Source organism: Salmo salar, chromosome ssa04 (genome assembly GCF_905237065.1).
Source record: "Salmo salar chromosome ssa04, Ssal_v3.1, whole genome shotgun sequence".
Classification (NCBI taxonomy): domain Eukaryota; kingdom Metazoa; phylum Chordata; class Actinopteri; order Salmoniformes; family Salmonidae; genus Salmo; species Salmo salar.
The window spans coordinates 67766461-67793110 of NC_059445.1; the positions used below are offsets into that span (position 1 = coordinate 67766461).

General features: G+C 45.0%; 2 protein-coding genes across 3 annotated transcripts in view; one reads left to right on the forward strand and one right to left on the reverse strand.

The window, feature by feature from the left end:
* The window catches only part of LOC106603714 (calpain-5), an 81331-nt gene that overhangs the window by 9294 nt on the left and 45387 nt on the right, over positions 1–26650 (reverse strand). For both annotated transcript variants that reach the window (XM_014197733.2, XM_014197734.2), the window contains 3 exons: positions 24129–24260; positions 13709–13917; positions 8268–8460 (listed from right to left, as the gene is read on the reverse strand). In XM_014197733.2, the coding sequence (XP_014053208.2) occupies positions 8268–8460; positions 13709–13917; positions 24129–24260 (534 nt within the window). The remainder of the gene's footprint in view (positions 1–8267; positions 8461–13708; positions 13918–24128; positions 24261–26650) is intronic.
* On the forward strand, positions 15575–17957 carry LOC106603715 (olfactory marker protein-like). The gene has a single exon (XM_014197736.1). It carries the CDS (start codon positions 16664–16666, stop codon positions 17165–17167), a length of 504 nt encoding a protein of 167 aa, XP_014053211.1. The 5' UTR covers positions 15575–16663; the 3' UTR covers positions 17168–17957.

The window sequence follows — 26650 nt, forward strand, 5'->3', positions numbered from 1 at the left end:
CTTTTATTAAGTAAAGGTGTTAAATGAGGTGAAAAGGAGACTGGATTGTCACTTTAAGCATTCTTAATTGTCTGCTGATGGGCCATCAACCTGTGGATGGGCTTCCCATTGTATACAAGCTGGTTGCGTAAATTTAGGTTGCCAGAACATTCATACCTGGCCCAATGGGAAATCTGCAAGCAGTTGTCTGGACTTCACAGAGCAATGGAAGTGAACAAAAAGTGAACATTCACACAGTTGCAATCAATGTCTTTTATAAACACTGATATGATATCGATATGGGATTGGAGGAAAAAATGCAATCAGAAGGCCTGAGTACAGTATTTGAGGTCTTTCTTTAGCTTGCCGATGACAATTGACGGGGGTTTACACTTTTGGGACTATTCCGGAATATGAATAATATTTTAACCCAGGTGTGATAGACCTATTCTGCCTAGGCCATCAGCTCTGTGGAATATGTTCTTTAAGAATTCCCAACCACATATAATTTTTCAAACCCAGCTTACAGAAAACAATGTGTGTGGGGGGGGGTTGAGACAAAAAGCAATTAGGCTTGGAGTCTGGGGAGAGAGATACATGAGGGTGGCTTTTAAGATGCCTTTGTTGTATTCCTAAATCAGACCTCCTCACAACAAAAAGCCTGTGAATAGAGTCTAGCATTTTTGTAACGTTGCCAGGACGTTAACAACAATAACCAAACGACAACCACCAGACGTATCACGTCCAAGGAATTAAAAACATTGGCTTTCGGCGCTGTCAGGGCCATTCGTCAGGGCCGTTCGTCGAATGGATCCTCAAGAAAAATCAGGAATACAAAACGCTTATCTCTCCCAGTTGAGCTAGAGTACTTGACTCAGAATCACACAATGCTGGACTGTAAATAAGTTCTAGTGCAGGGGTAGACATATATGGTGCCACACAAAGAGAGAGATAAACAACAAGCACATCGTCTGAGATCCACAAAGATTGGAAAGCTGCCGTGGTCATCCCCCTCTTCAAAGGGGGAGACACTCTAGACCCAAACTGCTACAGACCTATATCTATCCCACCCTGCATTTGTAAGGTGCACTTCAGCCACGCTCAAGGTCCTAAACGATATCATAACTGCCATCGATAACAGACAATACTGTGCAGCCGTATTCATCGACCTGGCCAAGGCTTTAGATTCTGTCAATCACCAGACTCAGCAGCCTATGTTTCTCAAATGACTGCCTCACCTGGTTCACCAACTACTTCTCTGATAGAGTTCAGTGTGTCAAATCGGAGGGCCTGTTGTCCGGACCTCTTGCAGTCTCTATGGGGGTGCCACAGGGTTCAATTCTTTGGCCGACTCTTCTCTGTATACATCAATGATGTCGCTCTAGCTGCTGGTGATTCTCTGATCCACCTCTAAGCAGACGACACCATTCTGTATACTTCTGGCCCTTCTATGGACACTGTGCTAACTAACCTCCAGACGAGCTTCAATGCCATACAACTCTCTGACCTAGAATATGTGGACAACTACAAATACCTGGGTTTCTGGTTAGACTGTAAACGCTCCTTCCAGACCCACATTAACCTGTTATGGCTAGGGGGCAGTATTTTCACGGCCGGATAAAAAACGTACCCGATTTAATCTGATTATTACTCCTGCCCAGAAACTAGAATATGCATATAATTATTAGCTTTGGATAGAAAACACTCCAAAGTTTCTAAAACTGTTTGAATGGTGTCTGTGAGTATAACAGAACTCATTTGGCAGGCCAAAACCTGAGAAGATTCCTTACAGGAAGTGCCCTCTCTGACCATTTCTTGGCCTTCTACACTCTCTTTATTGAAAACTGAGGATCTCTGCTGTAACGTGACACTTCCTACGGCTCCCATAGGCTCTCAGAAGGCGGCAAAACGCTGAATGATGCCTTTGGAGCCCCTGGCTGAAAAACAGTAGCGCATTTGGATAGTGGTCGATCTGAGAACAATGAGACTGGAGGCACGAGGCGACACCATGTTTTTATTTTTTCGTCTTTGAACGAAAACAACGACTCCCGGTCGGAATATTATCGCTTTTTTACGAGAAAAATCGCATAAAAATTGATTTTAAACAGCGTTTGACATGCTTCGAAGTACGGTAATGGAATATTTCGATTTTTTTTGTCACGAAACGCGTCGAGCGCGTAACCCTTCGTCACCCTTCGGATAGTGTCTTGAACGCACAACAAAACGCCGCTATTTGGATATGGATTATTTGGAACCAAACCAACATTTGTTATTGAAGTAGAAGTCCCGGGAGTGCATTCTGACGAAGAACAGCAAAGGTAATCCAATTTTTCTTATAGTAAATCTGAGTTTGGTGAGGGTCAAACTTGGTGGGTGTCAAAATAGCTAGCCTGTGATGGCGAGCTATCTACTCAGAATATTGCAAAATGTGCTTTCACCGAAAAGCTATTTTAAAATCGGACACCTCGATTGCATAAAGGAGTTCTGTATCTATAATTCTTTAAATAATTGTTATGTTTTTTGTGAACGTTTATCGTGAGTAATTTAGTAAATTCACCGGAAGTGTTCGGTGGGAATGCTAGTTCTGAACGTCACATGCTAATGTAAAAAGCTGGTTTTTGATATAAATATGAACTTGATTGAACAAAACATGCATTTATTGTATAACATAATGTCCTAGGAGTGTCATCTGATGAAGATCATCAAAGGTTAGTGCTGCATTTAGCTGTAGTTTTGTTTTTTGTGGCATTATATGCTAACTTGAAAAATGGGTGTCTGATTATTTCTGGCTGGGTACTCTGCTGACATAATCTAATGTTTTGCTTTCGCTGTAAAGCCTTTTTGAAATCGGACAGTGTGGTTAGATAAAGGATAGTCTTGTCTTTAAAATGGTGTAAAATAGTCATATGTTTGAAAAATTGAAGTTTTGCGATTTTTGAGGAATTTGTCATTCGCGCCACGCCAATCATTGGATATTGGAGCAGGTGTTCCGCTAGCGGAACGTCTAGATGTAAGAGGTTTTAAGCATCTCCAATCCAAAATTAAATCTAGAATTGGCTTCCTATTTCGCAACACAGCATCCTTCACTCATGCTGCCAAACATACCCTTGTAAAACTGACTATCTTACCGATCCTTGACTTCGGTGATGTCATTTACATAATAGCCTCCAACACTCTACTCAACAAATTGGATGCAGTCTATCACAATGCCAGCCGTTTTGTCACCAAAGCCCCATATACTACCCACCAATGCGACCTGTACGCTCTCGTTGGCTGGCCCTCGCTTCATACTCGTCGCCAAACCCACTGGCTCCAGGTCATCTACAAGTCTTTGCTAGATAAAGCGCCGCCTTATCTCAGTTCACTGGTCACCATATAGCAGCACCCACCCGCAGCAGGCGCTCCAGCAGGTATATTTCACTGGTCACCCCCAAAGCCAATTCCTACTTTGGCTGCCTTTCAGTGTATCAGTGTTTTGTAAGTATAGTGTATTCGGAAAGTATTGAGACCCTGATAAGGGAATTTATAGGTTTAAGTTAATGATTAAATAATTCCACCCTGAAACGTAACGATTAGTTTATGTAGCATGTATAATGAATAATTAAAGTACTAAATGTAAGTCCAATAAGGTTCGGTAGAGACATGTGAGGGAGAGAAATGTGTGTGTGTGTGTGTGTGTGTGTGTGTGACTAAGAAGATACCGAGAACAATTAAACCTGACCTGGCTAGAACTCTGAGAAACTTACGATAGGACAGGGAGTCCTTTCAAGGTTCCTCTAATCTCGGGGGAATGGAACTGCTAGTTTGGTAGTGATAAACAGTGGTGAGAACCATGGGGAAGGATACATGCGTAGGAAATCTACTGTTTGTGTGGAGGTATGTGCGTAAGTAGGGAGTGAGTTATCAAATGGCATGTCTTTGTATTGTGGACTTGAGAACGTTGTCGTGAATAAACTGTACGAACCTTTTGCATAAGCTGAGTCTTTGCCTAATTATTATTAAACCCAGGGTCTTACAAACCTTGGGGATTGGTCAAAGCTTAATTTATTGTTAGTTATTATCATTGGGATTGAAAATTCTCGTGACAGACCCCTTCACTTTTCCCACATTTTGTTACGTTACAACCTTATTCTAAAATGGATTAAATGAATGTTATTCCTCATCAATCTACAAACAATACCCCATAATGACAAAGCTAAAACAGGTTTTTCGAATGTTAATTTTTTTTATTAAAAATGTAAAAAAGAAATACCTTATTTACATAAGTATTCAGACCCTTTGCTATGAGACTCGAAATTGAGCTCAGGTGCATTCTGTTCCATTTTATCCTTGAGATGTTTCTAACTTGTGGTAATTTCAATTGATTGGACATGAATTGGAAAGGCACAAACCTGTCTACAGTGGGGGAAAAAAGTATTTGACCCCCTGCTGATTTTGTATGTTTGCCCACTTACAAAGAAATGATCAGTCTATAATTTTAATAGTAGGTTTATTTGAACAGTGAGAGACAGAATAACAACAAAAAAATCCAGAAAAACGCATGTCAAAAATGTTATAAAATGATTTGCATTTTAATGAGGGAAATAAGTATTTGACCCCTCTGCAAAACATGACTTAGTACTTGGTGGCAAAACCCTTGTCTGACCTCTGTGATTGCCAACATTTCTTGTAGTTGGCCACCAGGTTTGCACACATCTCAGGAGGGATTTTGTCCCACTCCTCTTTGTAGATCTTCTCCAAGTCATTAAGGTTTCGAGGCTGACGTTTGGCAACTCGAACCTTCAGCTCCCTCCACAGATTTTCTATGGGATTACGGTCTGGAGATTGGCTAGGCCACTCCAGGACCTTAATGTGCTTCTTCTTGAGCCACTCCTTTGTTGCCTTGGCCGTGTGTTTTGGGTCATTGTCATGCTGGAATACCCATCCACGACCCATTTTCAATGCCCTGCCTGAGGGAAGGAGGTTCTCACCCAAGATTTGACGGTACATGGCCCCGTCCATCGTCCCTTTGATGCGGTGAAGTTGTCCTGTCCCCTTAGCAGAAAAACACCCCCAAAGCATAATGTTTTCACCGCCATGTTTGACGGTGGAGATGGTGTTCTTGGGGTCATAGGCAGCATTCCTCCTCCTCCAAACACGGCGAGTTGAGTTGATGTCAAAGAGCTCCATTTTGGTCTCATCTGACCACAACACTTTCACCAGTTGTCCTCTGAGTCTTTCAGATGTTCATTGGCAAACTTCAGACGGGCATGTATATGTGCTTTCTTGAGCAGGGGGACCTTGCGGGCGCTGCAGGACTTCAGTCCTTCACAGCATAGTGTGTTACCCAATTGTTTTCTTGGTGACTATGGTCCCAGCTGCCTTGAGATCATTGACAAGATCCTCCCGTGTAGTTCTGGGCTGATTCCTCACCGTTCTCATGATCATTGCAACTCCACGAGGTGAGACCTTGCATGGAGCATCAGGCCGAGGGATATTGACAGTTCTTTTGTGTTTCTTCCATTTGCGAATAATCGCACCAAATGTTGTCACCTTCTCACCAAGCTGCTTGGCGATGGTCTTGTAGCTCATTCCAGCCTTGTGTAGGTCTACAATCTTATCCCTGACATCCTTGGAGAGCTCTTTGGTCTTGGCCATGGTGGAGAGTTTGGAATCTGATTGATTGCTTCTGTGGACAGGTGTCTTTTTTTACAGGTAACAAGCTGCAGTTAGGAGCACTCCCTTTAAGAGTGTGCTCCTAATCTCAGCTCTTTACCTGTATAAAAGACACCTGGGAGCCAGAAATCTTTCTGATTGAGAGGGGGTCAAATATTTATTTCCCTCATTAAAATGCAAATCAATTTATAACATTTTTGACATGCGTTTTTCTGGATATTTTTGTAGTTATTCTGTCTCTCACTGTTCAAATAAACCTACCATTAAAATTATAGACTGATCATTTCTTTGTCAGTGGGCAAACGTACAAAATCAGCAGGGGATCAAATACTTTTTTCCCCCACTGTATATAAGGTCCCACAGTTGGCAGTGCATGTCGGAGCAAAAACCAAGCTATGAGGTCGAAGGAATTGTCCGTAGAGCTCTGCGACAGGATTGTGTCGAAGGCACAGATATGGGTAAGGGTACAAGAAAATGTCTGCAACATTGAAGGTCTTGAAGAACACAGTGCCCTCCATCATTCTTAAATGGAAGAAGTTTGGAACCACCAGGACTCTTCCTAGAGCTGTCCGCCCGGCCAAACTGAGCAAACGGGGAAAAGGGCCTTGGTCAGGGAGGTGACCAAGAACCCCATGGTCATTTTGACAGAGCTCTAGAGTTCCTCTGTGGAGAAAGGAGAACCTTCCAGAAGGACACCCATCTCTGCAGCACTCCACCAATCAGGCCTTTATGGTAGAGTGGCCAGATGGAAACCACTCCTCAGTAAAAGGCACATGACAGCCCGCTTGGAGTTTGCCAAAAGGCACCTAAAGGACTCTCAGACCATGAGAAACAAGGTTCTCTGGTCTGATGAATCCAAGATTGAACTCTTTGGCCTGAATGCCAAGCGTCACATCTGGAGGAAACCTGGCACCATCCCTACGGGGAAGCATGGTGGTGGCAACATCATGCTGTGGAGATGTTTTTTAACGGCAGGGACTGGGAGACTAGTCAGGAACGAGGGAAAGATGAACGGAGCAAAGTACAGAGAGATACTTGATGAAAACCTGCTCCAGAACCCTCAGGCCTTTATGTTAGAGTGGCCAGACGGAAGCCACTCCTCAGTAAAAGGCACATGATGGCCCGCTTTGAGATTGCCAAAAGGCACTTAAAGACTCTCAGACCAAGAGAAACAAGTTTCTCTGGTCTGATGAAACCAAGATTGAACTCTGGGGGATGTTTTTCAGTGGCAGGGATTGGGAGACTAGTCAGGATCAAGGGAAAGATGAATGTAGCAAAGTACAGAGAGATCCTTGAAGTAAACATGTTCCAGAGCGCTCAGGACCTCAGACTGGGGTGAAAGTTCATCTTCCAACATGACAACGACCCTAAGCACACAGCCAAGACAATGCAGGAGTGGTTTCAGGACAAGTCTCTGAATGTCCTTGAGTGGCCCAGCCAGAGCCCGGACTTGAACCTGATGGAACATCTCTGGAGAGACCTGAAAATAGCTGTGCTATTAAGGGTCTGAATACTTATGTAAATGTGATATTTCTGTTTTTCATTTGTAATAGATTTGCAAAAATGTCTAAAAACCTGTTTTGTCCTTGTCATTATGGGGTGTTACCCATGTTAATCCATAATTCTGACTGTAACTTTACCCCTAGGTGTTCCTTAGGGGTAGGGTGATTGATGTTTTATTCCACACATTTCCTGATTGGGACAATAAAGAGATTGATCCTGTATACTCTACACACTCATACAAATTAAGTCTCATCAGCAAAGTATTGGATGATTAGATTGATCATTTTCCTCTTGCAAAGATACACTAACTATAACTTTTGAAATAGATGGGATGGCACATTATCATGACGATTGCCAAATATTGCAACTGCAAAACAAATTTTCTCCCAAATAGCAGTGCCCTATTAAGCCACAATGCAGCAACACGTTTTGCAACGGAAAACAAAAAGTACAGGTATTGTAGTACCTCCCTGTTTCAAAGCATTTTCTTAAAGTTTTGTACTGAACATGACTGTGATCTCGTAACTGACTAACCTGAGCCACCGCACATTGACTGGTCTGTACTGGTGCCCCCTCTATATAGCCTCGTTACTGTTATTTTATTGTTGCTCTTTAATTATTTGTTATTTTTCTATTTTCTTATTTTCTTATTTTTTTCATTTTTCATTTTATTTATTGTTTACTTCAGTTTATTTAGTAAATACTTTCTTAACACTTTTTTTTCTTAAAACTGCATTGTTGGTTAAGGGCTTGTAAATAAGCATTTCACTGTAAGGTCTACACCTGTTGTATTTGGCAAATGTGACAAATCAAATCAAATTTGATTTGATATGAGCCCCTTGCCCCCCCCCCCCACTAGTCCAGATCTTCCAGTTTGCACTAGCTTCTATTGCCACAAAGTCAGATTCCACAACCACAAAGTCAGATTCCACAGCCACAAAGTAAAAATTGGCATAACATTTTTTTTACTTTTTGATCTTAGTTTAATAAGTTTAGCAGTATGGTTAAGGTTAGGGTTAAGGTTAGGTTTGAAATCAAATTTTAATAAGATAAATTGTAGAAATGGGCAGGGTTTATGACTTTGTGGGTATGAAAGCTAGTGACGACCAGATCTTCCCCGACTGACTCACCCGGATGGAACAGCTGATGAGGCCATCCCGGTTGTGGACCTTCAGCACCCTCTCAAACAGCTGGTTGCGGGCCATCTCGTCCGTGGCCATCTGGCCCTCCAGCAGGTCCATAGGCTCCGACACACCCCCTGTGAAGTCCACCAGTGCATCCGCTGTATTCCCACCGTCCAGGGCCTCGTAGCAGCCGTACACTCTGCAGGGACGGGAGAAGGGAGATGAGGGATTTAATGAATGAATTAATTAAAATACACTGAACAAAAATATAAATGCAACAAAGATTTTGTTGAGTTACAGTTCATATAAGGAAATCGGTCAATAGAAATAAATTCATAAGGACCTAATCTATGGATTTCACATGACTGAGAATACAGATATGCATCTGTTGGTCACAGATACCTTTAAAAAAAGTAGAGGTGTGGATCTCGAGTGGCACAGCGGTCTAAGGCACTGCATCGTCACTACAGACCCGGTTTCAATCACAGACTGTGTCACAACTATCTGTGACCAAGATTCTCATAGGGCAGAGCACAATTGGCCCAGCGTCGTCCGGGTTAGGGGAGGGTTTCGCCGGGGGGGCTTTACTTGCCTCATCGCGCTCTAGCAACTCCTTGTGGCGGGCCGGGCGCCTGCAGACTTCGGTCATCAGTTGAATGGTGTTTCCTCCGACACATTGGTGCGGCTTGCTTCCTGGTTAAGTGGGCAGGTGTTAAGAAGCGCGGTTTGGCAGGTCATGTTTCGGAGGACGCATGACTCAACCTTCGCCTCTCCCGAGCCCGTTGGGGAGTTGCAGCATTGAGAAAATATTGTAATTGGATCGCAATTGGATATCATGAAATTGGGGAGTTATGGGAGTAAAATACAACAACAAAGAAAAACCCAGTATCTAGTGTGACCACCATTTGCCTCATGCATCTCCATCGCATAGTTAATCAGGCTGTTGATTGTGGCCTGTGGAATGTTGTCCCACTCCTCTTCAATGGTTGTGCAAAGTTGCTGGATATTGTCAGGAACTGGAACACGCTGTTGATCCAGAGCATCAAATCAAATTTATTTATAAAGCCCTTCTTACATCAGCTGATGTCACAAAGTGCTGTTCAGAAACCCAGCCTAAAACCCCAAACAGCAAGCAATGCAGGTATAGAAGCACAGACATGTCTGGTAAGTATGCAGGCCATGGAAGAACGGGGACATTTTCAGCTTCCAGGAATTGTGTACAGATCCTTGCGACATGGAGCCATGCATTATCATGCTGAAACATGAGGTGAATGCGGCGGATGAATGGCACAGCAATGGGCCTCACGATTTCGTCACAGTATCTCTGTGCATTCAAATTGCCATAGATAAAATGCAATTGTGTTTGTTGTCCATAGTTTATGCCCACCCATACCATAACCACACTCTCATCATGGGTCACTCTGTTCACAATATTGACATCAGCATACCGCTTGACCACACGATGCCATACACGCTGTCTGCCATCTGCCTGGTCCAGTTGAAACCGGGATTCATCTGTGAAGAGCAGACTTCTTCAGTGTGCCAGTGGTCATCGAAGGTGAGCATTTGCCCACTGAAGTTGGTTATGATTTATTTTGAATAAAATTAAAATACAATTATTTCACCTTTATTTAACCAGGTAAGCTAGTTGAGAACAAGTTCTCATTTACAACTGCGACCTGGCCAAGATAAAGCAAAGCAGTGCGACAGAAACAACAACACAGAGTTACACATGGAATAAACAAGCGTACAGTCAACAACACAATAGGAAAAAAAGAAAGTCTATATACAGTGTGTGCAAATGGCATGAGGAGGTATGGCAATAAATAGGCCATAGTAGCAAAGTAATTACAATTTAGCAGATTAACACTGGAGTGATAGATGAGCAGATGATGATGAGCAGATGATGGTGTGTAAGTAGTGATACTGATGTGCAAAAGAGCAGCAGAGTAAATAAAAACAATATGGGGATGAGGTAGGTAGATTGGGTGGGCTATTTACAGATGGACTAGGTACAGCTGCAGCGATCGGTTAGCTGCTCAGATAGCTGTTGTTTAAAGTTAGTGAGGGAAATGTAACTCTCCAGCTTCAGCGATTTTTGCAATTCGTTCCAGTCACTGGCAGCAGAGAACTGGAAGGAAAGGCGGCCAAAGGAGGTGTTGGCTTTGGGGATGACCAGTGAGATATACCTGCTGGAGCGCGTGCTACGGGTGGGTGTTGTTATCGTGACCAGTGAGCTAAGATAAGGCGAAGCTTTACCTAGCATAGACTTGTAGATGACCTGGAGCCAGTGGGTCTGGCGATGAATATGTAGCGAGGGTCAGCCAACTAGAGCATACAGGTTGCAGTGGTGGGTGGTATAAGGAGCTTTGGTAACAAAACGGATGGCACTGTGATAGACTGCATCCAATTTGCTGAGTAGAGTATTGGAAGCTATTTTGTAGATGACATCGCCGAAGTCGAGGATTGTTAGGATAGTCAGTTTTACTAGGGTAAGTTTGGTGGCGTGAGTGAAGGAGGCTTTGTTGCGAAATAGAAAGTTGATTCTAGATTTGATTTTGGATTGGAGATGTTTGATATGAGTCTGGAAGGAGAGTTTACAGTCTAGCCAGACACCTAGGTATTTGTAGTTGTCCACGTATTCTAGGTCAGAACCGTCCAGAGTAGTGATGCTAGTCGGGCGGGCGGGTGCGGGGAGCGAACGGTGGAAAAGCATGCATTTGGTTTTTAAGAGCAGTTGGAGGCCACGGAAGGAGTGTTGTATGGCATTGAAGCTCGTTTGGAGGTTAGTTAACACAGTGTCCAAAGAAGGGCCAGATGTATACAGAATGGTGTCATCTGCGTAGAGGTGGATCAGGGAATCACCCGCAGCAAGAGCGACATCGTTGATATATACAGAGAAAAGGGTCGGCCCGAGAATTGAACCCTGTGGTACCCCCATAGAGACTGCCAGAGGTCCGGACAACACTGGCACACTGATCAGCCTTCACATCACCCGAGGAACAGAGGAGGAGTAGGATAAGGGTACGGCTAAAGGCTATAAGAACTGGTCGTCTAGTGCGTTGGGGACAGAGAATAAAAGGAGCAGATTTCTGGGCGTGGTAGAATAGATTCAAGGCATAATGTACAGACAGGGGTATGGTGGGGTGCGGGTACAGTGGAGTTAAGCCCAGGCACTGAGTGATGATAAGAGAGGTTGCATCTCTGGACATGCTGGTTATACTGGGTGAGGTCACCGCATGTGTGGGAGGTGGGACAAAGGAGGTATCTAAGGCATGTACAGTGGGACTAGGGGCTCCGCAGTAAACTAAAACAATGATAATTATCCTAAACAACAGTATACAAGGCATATTGACATTTGAGGGAGACATAAAGCGATGGCAAAAAGCAATCACAGGTGTTGATTGGGAGAGCTAGCTAAGTCAACAACGGGTAAGACAACAACAGCTATTCAGCTAAGTCAACTACAACAGGTAAAATGGCGATGAATGGGCAGGGAGGGTCGGTTAACTACATATAGGGCCTGAGTTCGGGGCTAGGGCGACAGATAAACAAAGGTAAACAAAGTGGATTATAAATGAACATTCCAGAAGGTATCAGCTATGTAGCCAAGTGATCATAGGGTCCAGTGTACAGCAATAGATGAAACAGGGAAGCCGCTAGGTAGTCGTTACTACGCTAGCACACGGGAGACACGGCGTTTAAAGTTAGCAGTCTGGAGTAAGTAGAAGCGTCTGCTCCGTCGTCCGGCAAAGGCCGGTTCAAGGCACAGCTGATGGAATTACGTCTGCGGACCAGTCATGGTGGTACGGCGCGGCGCCGTGTCGACGAAGGGACCGGGCCAGATGGCGAAAGAGGTATTGTAGTTGTGGGAATTTCGTTTGCTAGGCGGGAGATGCGCCTGGCTCAGGGCTAGTTTCGGGGCTGGGTCACTCAGTTGAAGATAGCTAGCTGTGATGATCAATGGTCCAAACTGTAGTCAGGTCAAGACCATGGTGAGGACGACGAGCACGCAGATGATCTTCCCTGAGACGGTTTCTGACAGTTTGTGCAGAAATTCTTAGGTCGTGCAAACCCACAGTTTCAACAGCTGTCCGGGTGGCTGGGTGCAGACGATCCTGGTGGTGAAGAAGCCGGATGTGGAGGTCCTGGGCTGGCGTGGTTACACGTGGTCTACGGTTGTGTGGCCGGTTGGACATACTGCCAAATTCTCTAAAACGACGATTGGAGGCGGCTTATGGTTGAGAAATTATATAAAATTCTCTGGCAACAGCTCTGGTGGATAATCCTGCAGTCAGCATGCTAATTGCACACTCCCTCAAAACTTGAGACATCTGTGGCATTGTGTTGTGTGACAAAACTACACATTTTTGAGTAGCCTTTTATTGTCCCCAGCACAAGGTAATAATCATGCTGTTTAAGCAGCTTCTTGATATGCCACTCCTGTTAGGTGGATGGATTATCTTGGCAAAGGACAAATGCTCACTAGCAGGTATGTAAACAAATTTGTGCACAACATTTTAGAGAAATATGTTTTTGTGCATATGGAACATTTCTGGGATCTTTTATCTCAGCTCATGAAACATGGGACCTTTACATGTTGTGTTTATATTTTTGTTCAGTATAAAAATAATATATGCCATTTAGCAGAAACTTTAATCTAAAGCAATTTAGTCATGCGAGCATGAATTTTACGTATGGGTGGCCCCGGGAATCGAACCCACAATCAAAACCCACAATCCTGGCGTTGGAAGGGCCATGCTCTTCATCTGAAGTGAAATATCCCTCTATCAATGCTGTCTACAATGCACAGTTGACATCTGGATGACAAAGGAGCCTAGATTCTTAAACAGGCATTCCCATTCTGCCCAATTATTGGCCAAAGAGCTACTATGATTATTGGAAAAAGATCAGAATCGGGCTGCCAGTGTAAATGCAGCCTTAGTTGACTGCAAATCTTAATATGTGACTCTACATCTCAATCAAAGGGACAGTGAATAGTACATATGTTGAATCAGTCAAAATATTGATAGAAGTACATCATAGATTATTAGGTCTTATTATAAGACATGCTTATAACATGTTATAAAGCATTATACCTACAGGCTTTAAGTAAAGTGTTACCAATTGGAAATATTTATTAGATTGAGTGAGTTCGTCTTCGTTCTAAAGATTTTTTCTGCATACCTCAAATATTGGGAGACTTAAACAGTACTTAAACAGCTACAGTACTCTCTCTTTATCCCTGTCCCATAGGTGTGTTCATTTCATTTTAATGTTGTTGTTTTTAACCCTGACTTTACATCACATTCCCCAATTGGGCCAATATATAGATTGATGGACAAATGGATTGAATAATACATTTTTCACCAAGACAGTATCACACATTTCCCAATTTGTACAATAAAGCCATTGACTGATTGATTGATTGATTGATTGATTCTAACTTGGCATAGGCCTTCTCCACCAGTGCGCTCCAGAACTCGTTACTGTCATCTGAGTGGCAGTAGACCAGCTGGTTGTCCACCGTGGGCAGCCGGTCATCAATCACCACGTCCACCCACTCGCCAAAGCGCCAGAAGCGGAAGTGGAAGATCCCGGCATATGACTCGGGCGTCTCTGTGTCCCACTCCTGCTCCTTCCAGTCTGGGATGACCTGAAGGGAGGGCAGGGTGGGGGGAAATGTGGGTGGTGGAGAGGACGGAGTGGAGGAGGTCGGAGAAGGTGTAGGTGGAGGGATAAGAGGTTGGGAAAGAGGGAGGGAAAGGGTGGGCAAAGGGAGGATGGGGTTGGTGGAGAGGATTAGAGGGTGTGGGAAGTCAGGAGAGGGGTGGAGGGTGTTAGAGAGGGAGGAAAGGTGGTGGAAGGTAGGAGAGGGAGGAGAGGGGTGGAGGGTGGAGTGGGAGAGGGAGGAGAGGGGTGGAGGGTGTGGGAAAGTAGGAGAGGGGTGGAGGGTGGAGTGGGACAGGGAGGAGAAGGGTGATGGGGGAGAGGGAGAGGGAGGAGAGGTGGTGGAAGGTAGGAGAGGGAGGAGAGGGGTGGAGGGGGGAGTGGGAGAGGGAGAGGGAGAGGGAGGAGAGGGTGGAGGGTGTGGAAAAGTAGGAGAGGGAGGAGAGGGTGGAGGGGGGAGAGGGAGTGGGAGGAGAGGGGGAGTGGGAGAGGGAGGAGAGGGGTGAAGGGTGTGGGAAAGGTAGGAGAGTGAGGAGAGGGGTGGAAATGCAAGACGAGTAGAGGAAGGAAAAAGAGAGTGTTGGTTATATTATGAAAGCCGAACAAACAAGTTGTGTGTCGGCCAAACTCATAAATACCACACCCTCTTGTGAGGGAGGCTGTCATCCCCGCTGCAGCATACCTCTTGCCCCCACCTTGTCCCCTTCCGGCCGGCCGATGCGTTCCGGAGGTTTAGGGGAACATTTAATGTAATTTATCACCAGGGCTCTGGCTAGCATAAATCCAGAGGGAGAACAGGCGGAACAGGACACACGGCTGGGGAACGATTCGAGCTGCATGGAACTACCTGCCAGTCATCCCCTTCCCGGTGGCTCCCCCTCAGACTGCGGTGGGGTGTATGGCACAAACTTAAGGCGTCCACATGCTTCCCACCCATCAAAAACAGTTCGGAAATGTTTGTACATATATCATGATGAAATGTGATATATGTGATATATGTGATATATGTACAATGGGTATTTCCCCCCGGAAATACCCATCAGCCATCAGGGCTAAACAAGAAGTATAGTAATGAGATGCCACATAACGAAAGTGTCCCGCAGAGAGCGGAGGGATAAATTGGATTGAAATTAATCAGTTACACTGCACTTGGAGATACATGCTGGGGAGTGGTGGACTAAGAGCCCTGGTCGGTGGGTAGGTTCTAGCTGTGTGGTTCCGATGGACCCTTCGTTCTGCTGATTGAGGGGCTTTTCTGTGTGTGTGTGTGTGTGTGTGTGTGTGTAGTAGCAGCTTCTTTAAGAGGAGAGGATAAAAGAAACAGCACTGCACCATGGAAACCCAGAGTCATTTGGGAGCTACCCCCCCCCCCCTTGCTCTCTCTGGCTCCTTTTTCTCTGACTTTGGCCTGGAGAGCAAGGGAAGGTGGGGGGTCAGTGAGAGAAAGAGAGAGAGAGAGGGAGCGAGAGAGAGAGAGAGAGAGAGAGAGAGAGAGAGAGAGAGAGAGAGAGAGAGAGAGAGAGAGAGAGAGAGAGGAATATCCATCTTGGCTTTCATCCAGAACACAATAAAGCTCTATAATAACTCTACTCTGCGAAGGATGGAGTGGCCAGAAACAGCAGCTCCATCCACCCCTGCAGTCCCCTCCTCCCAACCCATAACACAATTTTCAGGCAGTGGTGCCCATCAGACCAGACACACAGAGGTACCCCATCACCTGGTCCATATGTAATAGTGCACACTGTAGCAAAACATTTGGCAATAGAAAATGAAAATGAGCGCATCCTGATGGACAATTTCAGGTAGTCCCTCCCTATTTCAGTCTGTTCGGCGGCTAATGAATACGGCCCAGAGGGGAAATGTTTTGAACATAGCAGATAGAAATAGAACGTTTAAAGCTGACACAGTTTCTATCTGACAGACAATCATATATCTGTTCTACCTGATACATTTCAATCTGAAGTTGAAGGCATGCGTCCCCTTGTGTTATGAGCAGCGGAGGCTGGTGGTGGGAAAAATCAGAGGACTTGGCTCATTGTAATGGCTGTAATCGAATGAACGGAAAGGTATCAACCACATTCCATTTGTTTTATATCGTTCCATTCCAGTGACACCAGCCCTCCACTGGTCACTTGGCAGACACACCAAATATCGCAGATTTCGGTCATACTTAGCAGAATACAGTATGTAGTGAGAGAGGCAGGCCTCCACTAGCCAAGCACAACGACGGCACAAATGTGAGATAAATATGTGACAACCACACAGCTGTCCCTGGTTTCCACAAGGGAAAACTCCGCGTCGCCACCGCAGACGTCATTAGCTCCAGTTGCCTAGTGCCTAATGCTCATCTTGCCAACTAAGAACACCAAGACGGCAAGACCCACCCAGCGTCTAAGGGTATTGTAGCCATGCGCGAGAGTCTTCCACACACCAACTGACTAGTTGACACACTAACTGATACACTAACTGGTTAACTGACACGCTAAATTACTAACTGACACACTAACTGACACATTAACTGACCCGGCGAGAGAGGAAGAAAAGAAGAGAGAGAGAGAGAAAGAGAGAGACAAAGATGCTGAGAACGTGACAAAGAGAGAGTGAGAGATAGAGGGGATTCCTGAGTGAGTGAGAGGACTCAGCCAGCCAAAGCATTTCTTGTTTGATCAAGCCTTTACCCACCTTTCGACCAATCATCCTCTTGAAGCTCGACATCTTGAACCCAAACCGACATGGCTTCCCAAACCACACTGGAGCTGCCCTTCCAGCCCGACCTCCATCTGACCGAGGTGATGCACCAGCGGATCCAGTCTCTGCAGCAGCGTGGCAGAAAGCGGCAGGACGGTGAGCGTCTCCTCCGACCCCACGAGGCCGTTTACCACCTAGACTTCTCCCAGCATGCCTTGCACTTCACCCACTGGGGTGTGTGGCTGGCACATCCGGGCCACCTCACTGTGATTGCCACCTCGCAGCTCTGGACGCCCGACCCCACCCACCTGATGAACCGCCAGCTGCTGGACCCGGCGGGGGTGTTCTGGCGAGCCGAGGGTGATGACGACGACACGCCTGTGCACCACTACGAGGCCGACGCCCAGGAGTTTGGCGAGCGGATCGCTGAATTAGAAAAGGTGAGGAAGACAATGTACTTCCTGCTGGCATTTGAGGAGGGTGTTGGTCCCGACGTCTTTGAAGTGAAGACTGCAGGAGGAAATGGCGGCAGGAGGGCAAGGTACTAGGCGGCCATTTTGGAAATGTTTACTTTAATCATCTGGCATTATGAGCAAGTGCTTTCTTTTTTTGTCTTTCATCATGTTTTTCCGTTACCACCCTTCCTTGTCGGAGCACAATTTTGTTTTTTGTTTCAAACTTCACACTGTCATTTTCTACATACAGTATAATATTTCTCCTTAATTAGGAAGTAAAGTTCAGGTTAGGACAGGGGTCACAAATTGTTGGCCTGCGAAACAAATGGCCGATTTAATGTGGCCTGCAGTAGTTGGTACTTGCAACCACAGGGGAAAGGACACACAAACCGAGCGACCAGAGGGACCACAACCCCTCACGTCCTCTGGGGTGGAAGAAGGATAACACCTCAACACCACCACTCCCTTGTCTCAATTGCTTCCTTCCTTCAACTCTCATCCATCTCTTTTTCTTCCTGTCTTCCGTTTTAACATGGTACGACCGGCATAAAAACATAACAGAACCTTGTTTTGGATTGCAATATGTCCTTTTCTACTGTCTACTTTAGGTAGGTTTTCCGTAGGAATTCAGGTACTTGTATCTGATCAAAACAACAGAGCATTTTGATGTCTGATGTTGACATTACTATGAAGGATACAGCATTTAGAGCCATACTGTAGCGTCAGTCGAGTCTAAAGATGTGATTATTCATTACTTGTAATGTTTGTTTGATACCATAAAATGACTAAAGCAACTAATTAGAGAATGACTACGTGTAGGTCATTTATGTGCTGTTGAAATGGATTACTGATCTGAAGAAATCTTAACAAAAGACAAAAAGATTCTCTCCGTGGCATTTCTAACAGACTAGCAATACAATGTCAGCTCTGATGTTTTTTCATTACAAATTGTGTGTGTGCGTGCGCTGTGATTGTGTGTATGTGCGTGCCCATGCACATGACTGTCTGTTTGCATGTGTGTACTATCAAATTTCATTTTCTCTACTGCCGTCTGACAAAAGAGCAGGCTCGTCACAAATGACCTGAGACCTTGAGGGGGTCCCGGCTGTGTGGAGCCGTTCCTCTCCCACCTGAGGTGGCAGGTAGCAGAGAGGGATGCTGTACTGTAGTGTGGCAGCACAAACATAATGCCCTAGCGGACAACAGGGTCCTATTTATTATACAACAAATGGAAGGAAACAGCCAGAAAACAGCCAAAAGTCGTCCAAGAAGAAACGCTTTGGTATTGGTTTTCCGGTGCAATTGTTTTGGTGCTATGGTGTGCCCTAATGAACATGACCCAGACTGGCTTCCTATTACCTCATCCATCTCTGTCTGGCCCCAGCCCGGATGACAAACGACCACGGGGGGGGGTTGTCCGCCATAGGAGAAAGCCTCCACAGAGATATAGACGGGTAGTGGAGAGCGAGAGATGGAGGGGAAGGGAAAGAGAGAATATGTAGGAGAGAGACAGAAAGAAAGAGCGAGAGAGGAGAGAGATGGGCGGCACCCACACACCCAGCCATCCACTCATCCATCACAGAGGCACAAATTTATGCCTGAAATCGCTACCCGCCACATGTTACATCGACTGTCTCACTCTTTGCAGTTGACTACTTTTCTCCAAAATATATCTCATCTCCATTCCTTTTGTCAGTTATGACGATGTGGAACTGAAACTCAGTAGCAGCAGAGTACAGTGACAGTCTCTTGAGTCTCAATTAAGCGAATGGCCTGCAGTCTTAAGTGTGTAATTATCAATCTGGACGCGTCTCCACTGTCCTTCTCTTCCTTATTCAATAATATCAGCTCACAGTCACACTTTTTCCCTCTCATACTTACAGTTGCCTCTCACACACACACACCGCACCAACACTAATTAGCTAGGCCTGTGCACATACCAGCATCCTGGGGGATCTACCTCTTAGTTGTTGAATGCACCGCTGCACCGTGCCTGCTGTCACTAAACCATCAATGCACTGCTTCCATCACATTCAGACTGTCACACACACACACACACACACACACACACACACACACACACACACACACACACACACACACACACACACACACACAGGAAATCAACATATGGTATCAAGGTCTGTGATCCACAAATCAAGGTTCTTCTGGATGCAACACGCTTAAAAATATTGTCTGGGAATCCGACCTAAAGACTAGGTCTCCCCTAGGAAGCATGGAGGCCCTTCTAGGCGTGAAGATATTTAAAATGTCTAGGGATAGCCTAATATTGGCCTAATGGCCTTCGGAGAAGGTCAAAATAATAACGTACAGTTGAAGTCGGAAGTTTACATACACTTAGGTTGGAGTCATTAAAACTTGTTTTTCAACCACTCCACAAATGTCTTGTTAACAAACTATAGTTTTGGCAAGTCGGTTAGGACATCTACTTTGTGCATGACACAAGTAATTTTTCCAACAATTGTTTACAGACAGATTATTTCACTTATAATTCACTGTATCACAATTCCAGTGGGTCAGAAGTTTACATACACTAAGTTGACTGTGCCTTTAAACAGCTTGGAAAATTCCAGAAAATGATGTCATGGCTTTGGAAGCTTCTGATAGGCTAATTGACATCATTTGAGTCAATTGGAGATGTACCTGTGGATGTATTTCAAGGCCTACCTAAGACAAAAGAAATCAGCAAAGACCTCAGAAAAAAAATTGTAGACCTCCACAAGTCTGGTTCATCCTTGGGAGCAAATTACAAACGCCTGAAGGTACCATGTTCATCTGTATAAACAATAGTACGCAAGTATAAACACCATGGGACCACGCAGCCGTCATACCGCTCAGGAAGGAGAAGCGTTCTGTCTCCTAGAGATGAATGAACTTTGGTGCGAAAAGTGCAAATCAATCCCAGAACAACAGCAAAGGACCTTGTGAAGATGCTGGAGGGAACATCTACAAAAGTAACTATATCCACAGTAAAACGAGTCCTATATCGACATAACCTTAAAGGCCGCTCAGCAAGGAAGAAGCCACTGCTCCAAAACCGCCATAAAAAAGCCAGACTATGGTTTGCAACTGCACATGGGGACAAAGATCGGACTTTTTGGAGAAATGTCCTCTGGTCTGATGAAACAAAAATAGAACTGTTTGGCCATAATGACCATCATTATGTTTGGAGGAAAACGGGGGAGGCTTGAAAGCTGAAGAACACTATCTCAAACGTGAAGCACGGGAGTGGCAGCATCATGTTGTGGGGGTGCTTTGCTGCAGGAGGGACTGGTGCAAATCACAAAATAGATGGCTTCATGTGGAAGGACAATTACGTGGATATATTGAAGCAACATCTCAAGACATCAGTCAGGAAGTTAAAACTTGGTCACAAATGGGTCTTCCAAATGGACAATGACCCCAATCATACTTCCAATGTTGTGACAAAATGGCTTAAGGACAACGAAGTCAAGGTATTGGAGTGGCCATCACAAAGCCCTGACCTCAATACCATAGAAAAGTTGTGGGCAGAACTGAAAAAGCGTGTGCGAGCAAGGAGGCCTACAAACCTGACTCAGTTACACCAGCTCTGTCAGGAGGAATGGGACAAAATTCACCCAACTTATTGTGGGAAGCTTGTGGAAGGCTACCCGAAACATTTGACCCAAGTTAAACAATTTAAAGGCAATGCTACCAAATACTAATTTAGTGAATGTAAACTTCTGACTCACTAGAAATTTTATGAAAGAAAAAAAAGCTGAAATAAATCAATCATTCTCTCTTCTATTATTCTGACATTTCACATTCTTAAAGTAAAATGGTGATCCTAACTGACCTAAGACAGGGACTTTTTACTAGGATTAAATGTCAGGAATTGTGAAAACTGAATTAACAGGTGTGCCTTGATAAAAGTACATTTGTGGAATTTCTTTCCTTCTTAATGTGTTTGAGCCAATCAGTTGTGTTGTGACAAGGTAGTGGTGGTAAACAGAAGATAGCCCTATTTGGTAAAAGATCAAGTCCATATTATGGCAAGAACATTTCAAATATGCAAAGAGAAATGACAGTCCACCATTACTTTAAGACATGAAGGTCAGTCAATATGCCATTTGGTTTGCGCTTAGTGGGACTATCATTTGTTTTTCAACAGGACAATGACCCAACACACCTCCAGGCTGTGTAAGGGCTATTTGACCAAGAAAGAGAGTGATGGAGTTTTGCATCAGATAACCTGGCCTCCACAATCACCGACCTCAAATCAATTGAGATGGTTTGGGATGAGTTGGACTGCAGAGTGAAGGAAATGTAGCCAAAAGTGCTCAGCATATGTTGGAACTCCTTCAAGAATGTTGGAAAAGCATTCCAGGTGAAGCTGGTTGAGAGAATGCCAAGAGTTTGCAAAGCTGTCATCAAGGCAAAGGGTGACTACTTTGAAGAATCGTTTAACACTTTTTTGGTTACGACATGATTCCATCTGTGTTATTTCATAGTTTTGATGTCTTCACTATTATTCTACAATGTAGAAAATAGCAAAAATAAAGAAAAACCCTTCAATGAGTAGATGTGTCCAAACTTTTGACTGGAACTGTGCATATTGATCTGTCTCTGTCCATCCCACCTCTCTCTCTCTCTCTGCCATTTTCACCCTCTGCCTAAAGCCTAAGAGGGCCATTTTACAAAGTCACACACGCACAAACACGCACACACTCTTTTCACTTCCAATATTCACTCCCAATATCTGCTGGGTGGATTGGCTAGGCTGTAAAATAAATAGCCTATTGATCCATCTGTCTTCCTACAGGGTAAGAAATAATGGTGTCATGGCTAACGCTGGCTAATGCTAGTTAACCAAATCATTTACCTTATACTGAAGAGCTGCCACAACACGTCATAGCCTCTGTGACCAAATCAGTCACCGCCCATCGCCAGAGTCCTAGCACCAGGCTAGTCGATACAACTGACCATCAGAAAAGACCAATCAAACTGCCATACCATCGGGGAGCTCATTTAGTCCAGATGGGTTTGGCTTGGGAGGACAACAGATACAGAGCATTCGGAAAATATTCAGACACCTTGATTTTTCCCACATTTTGTTACGTTACAGGCTTATCCTAAAATATATTAAATGGTTTTTCCCCCTCATCAATCTATACCCCATAATGACAAAGCAAAAGCAGGTTTTTAGAAATAAAAAACGTAAATATCACATTTACATAAGTATTCAGACACTTTACTTCCCTGTGGCTCAGTTGGTAGAGCATGGTGTTTGCAACGCCAGGGTTGTGGGTTCGATTCCCACGGGGGGCCAGTACCAAAAAAAAAAAATGCATGAAATGTATGCATTCACTACTGTAAGTCGCTCTGGATAAGAGCGTCTGCTAAATGACTAAAATGTAAAAATGTAAATGTTTACTCAGTACTTTGTTGAAGTACCTTTGGCAGTGATGACAGCCTCAAGTTTTCTTGGGTATGACGCTACAAGCTTGGCACACCTGTATTTGGGAAGTTTTTCCAATTCAGGTTGGATGGGGAGCGTCGCTGAACAGCTTTTTTCGGGTCTCTCCGAGATGTTTGATCGGGTTCAAGTCCGGACTCTGGCTGGGCCAGCCAAGGACACTCAGAGACTTCCAGCCAAGGACACTCAGAAGCCACTCCTGCATTGTCTTGGCTGTGTGCTTGGGGTCGTTGTCCTGTTGGAAGCTGAACCTTCGCCCCAGTCTGAGGTTCGGAGGGATCTGGAGCAGGTTTTCATCAAGGATCTCTCTGTACTTTGCTCGGTTCATCTTTCCCTCGATCCTGACTAGTTTCCCAGTCCCTGCCGCTAAAAAACATCCCCACAGCATGATGCTGCCACCACCATGCTTCACCGTAGGGATGGTGCCAGATTTCCTCCAGATGTGACGCTTGGCATTCAGGCCAAAGATTTCAATCTTGGATTCATCAGACCAGCGAATCCTGTTTCTCATGGTCTGAGAGTCCTTTAGGTGCCTTTTGGCAAACTCCAAGCGGGCTGTCATGTGCCTTTTACTGAGGAGTGGTTTCCATCTGGCCACTCTACCATAAAGGCCTGATTGGTGGGGGGCTGCAGAGATGGTTGTCCTTCTGGAAGGTTCTCCCATCTCCACAGAGGAACTATGGAGCTTTGTAAGAGTGACCATCGTGTTCTTGGTCACCTCCCTGACAAAGGCCCTTTTCCCCGATTGCTCAGTTTGGGCGGGCGGTCAGCTCTAGGAAGAGTCTTGATGGTTCCAAACTTCTTCCATTTAAGAATGATGGAGGGCACTGTGTTCTTGGGGACCTTAAATGCAGCGGAATTGGCAGATTCAGACGGGACTAAAAGTACGGATGCGGTGATTGGTGCTCGTGCACATAATTACATTACCTGAACTCCCCCAGTAAAACTCCCATCCGAATAGGGCTAAGGGTGTAAGTTGTTATTAACACATAAAATACTTCATAATGTCTTATAACAAAGCTTAAGCCCTATTTGGACAGGATACGTTTTACAAGGGGAGCTCAGGTAATGTAATTTTGTGCACAAGCACAAATCACTACATCCGTAATTTTTGTCCCATACGAATCTTTCATGTCATGGTAAAACAAATTTTGTCAGAATCCGCCACTGGAAAAATGCTGGGATAATAATTACATAACCGATATATAGTACTAGTCCTGTGCCAATAGTGCTTTAGAACTATATTAAGGTACACACATCCAGAATGTGTAGGGTATAAAAAAAAAGATGTCATGAAAGAATGCTAGATACCCCCACATTCATTCTTTTAACACAACCGAGTAGACCAGCAAAGTCTACCCTGATACTCCACCTAAACCCCAGTGAGAGATGGAGTTATAAGCTTGATAGCGTACTCCAACTCTGCTGAGAGTGTTCTAGAGAGGTGTTGATGTGGCCTAATGATGCCTCTGGTGAGATGAGCTTTCCCCTGTTTACCCCTTCACCACCAGGTAATCTGGCCTAATGGGTACACGCGTGGGTGGGTACAGTCATGGCACACACGCACATACACACACAGCCCAGCCCCACACTTACTTTGGACCACAGGGACTCTCTGGAGGCCAGGCTGGAGCACGCCGCCACAAACCAGCAGTTTCCCAGCTGGCCCTGGTGCAGGTCGTGCGCACTGATTCCATCCACAAACAGGTGAGGGTCCTCACAGAGCTCCTACACAGCGACAGAAGAGAATGAGAGAGAGGGAAGGAAGGAAGGAGGGAGAAATAGGTTACATGAGACCTAGGGACCAAAAAATATATGGATAGAAAGAGAGAAAGAAAGAGAGAGAAAGAAAGAAAGAGAGAGGACAGATGGGTGGAGTGAGTTGCCAGGCCAGGCATGGCCCGGGACTCTTTAATTACTGCTCCTAATCAATGGGAATTTAGATGAGGCTCTGCAACACGCTCCGACACAGACAGGAGAGAGAGAGTATCATGGATTGAGCGAATGAAGTTGAGAGAGAGACAGACATACAGACAGACAAGGAGGGATTGATAGAAAGAGTGAGGGAGGAGAGAGAGCACCCAGCCCCTGACAAGTGTCAGGTCTGGGAGGTGTTGTGGTGATTTATGGGTGAAGCAAGAGGAGGATCTACAGGGTCACGGCTTCATCTGGGCCGTGCTAACCTGAGCCCCACTGGAACAACCTCTTCACACAGACAGCACTACAACTACCCCACATAGAGCTACAACTACCCCAGCCCTACAACACAGACAGACAGCACTACAACTACCCCACATAGAGCTACAACTACCCCAGCCCTACAACACAGACAGACAGCACTACAACTACCCCACATAGAGCTACAACTACCCCAGCCCTACAACACAGACAGACAGCACTACAACTACCCCACATAGAGCTACAACTACCCCAGCCCTACAACACAGACAGACAGCACTACAACTACCCCACATAGAGCTACAACTACCCCAGCCCTACAACACAGACAGACAGCACTACAACTACAACTACCCCACATAGAGCTACAACTACCCCAGCCCTACAACACAGACAGACAGCACTACAACTACCCCACATAGAGCTACAACTACCCCAGCCCTACAACACAGACAGACAGCACTACAACTACCCCACATAGAGCTACAACTACCCCAGCCCTACAACACAGACAGACAGCACTACAACTACAACTACCCCACATAGAGCTACAACTACCCCAGCCCTACAACACAGACAGACAGCACTACAACTACCCCACATAGAGCTACAACTACCCCAGCCCTACAACACAGACAGCACTAAAACTAACCCACATAGAGCTACACAAGACAGACCGACAGACAGAATTAAAACTAACCCAAGGTGCCAGACTGGTTCTGCTTTAGCTGTGATAACAAAAGTTGCATGGTTGAAGAACATACCCTTAAGCCATACTGCTAACTATTAACTAGCAAATAGCTTGCTTAATTTGGGTCCTGGAGACCCAGCAAATGCAGGAGTGACTGAAGCAGAGAAGACCTGAGTATGGAGATGCAGGCTACTAAAATTCATTAGAGGATCCCAATAGTGATCTGCAGTCAATAGTGATAGATGGAAGACTGCAGGAATGATGTGGTGCGATATCCCCTATATAGTTCACTACTTATGAACAGGGTCGTTAGAGCTCTGGTCTGACGTAGTGCACTATATAGGGGGCGCGGTACCATTTGGAGTGTGTTATTATCTACCTCTCCCTTTGGGTGGGACGGGTGGTTTCACACCCTCCAGGTGTGAGACAAGTGTTATTTTCAGCCAGTGTGTGTGTTGTTCCCCACCAACAGTGTGCGAACAGATCACTGGTGCCATCCTGCTGACGTCCTTCTCGCTCTCTCTCACATGGGAGTTTATCAAAACTTGACTCATTTTCAAATTCTTTGTGGATATGTGTAATCTGAGGGAAATATATGTCTCTAATATAGTCATACATTTGGCAGGAGGTTAGGAAGTGCAGCTCAGTTTCCATCTCATTTTGTAGGCAGTGTGAATATAGCCTGCCTTCTCTTGAGAAACAGGTCTGCCTATGGTGGCCTCTCTCAATAACAAGGCTATGCTCACTGAGTCTGTACATAGTCAAAGCTTTCGTTCATTTTTGGTCAGTCAGAGTGGTCAGGTATTCTGTCACTGTGTAGTCTCTATTTAGGGCCAAATAGAATTCTAGTTTGCTCTGTTTTTCTGTCATCATTATGATGTCTTCACTATTATTCTACAATGAAGAAAATAGTTAAAATATAGAAAAAACCTGGAATGAGTAGGTGTGTCCAAGCTTTTGACTTGTATTGTATGTATAGTTTGTTGTGTGCTCTAGGGCAACGGTGTCTAGATAGAATTTGTATTTGTGGTCCTGGCAACTGGACCTTTTTTGGAACACCATATTTTTTTGTCTTCCTGAGGTTTACTGTCAGGGCCCAGGTCTGACAGAATCTGTGCTGTAGGCCCTCCTTGGTTGGGGACAGAAGCACCAGATAATCAGCCAACAGTAGACATTTGACTTCAGAGTAGGGTGAGGCCAGGTACTGCAGACTGTTTTAGTGCCCTCACTAATTCGATTATATATATAC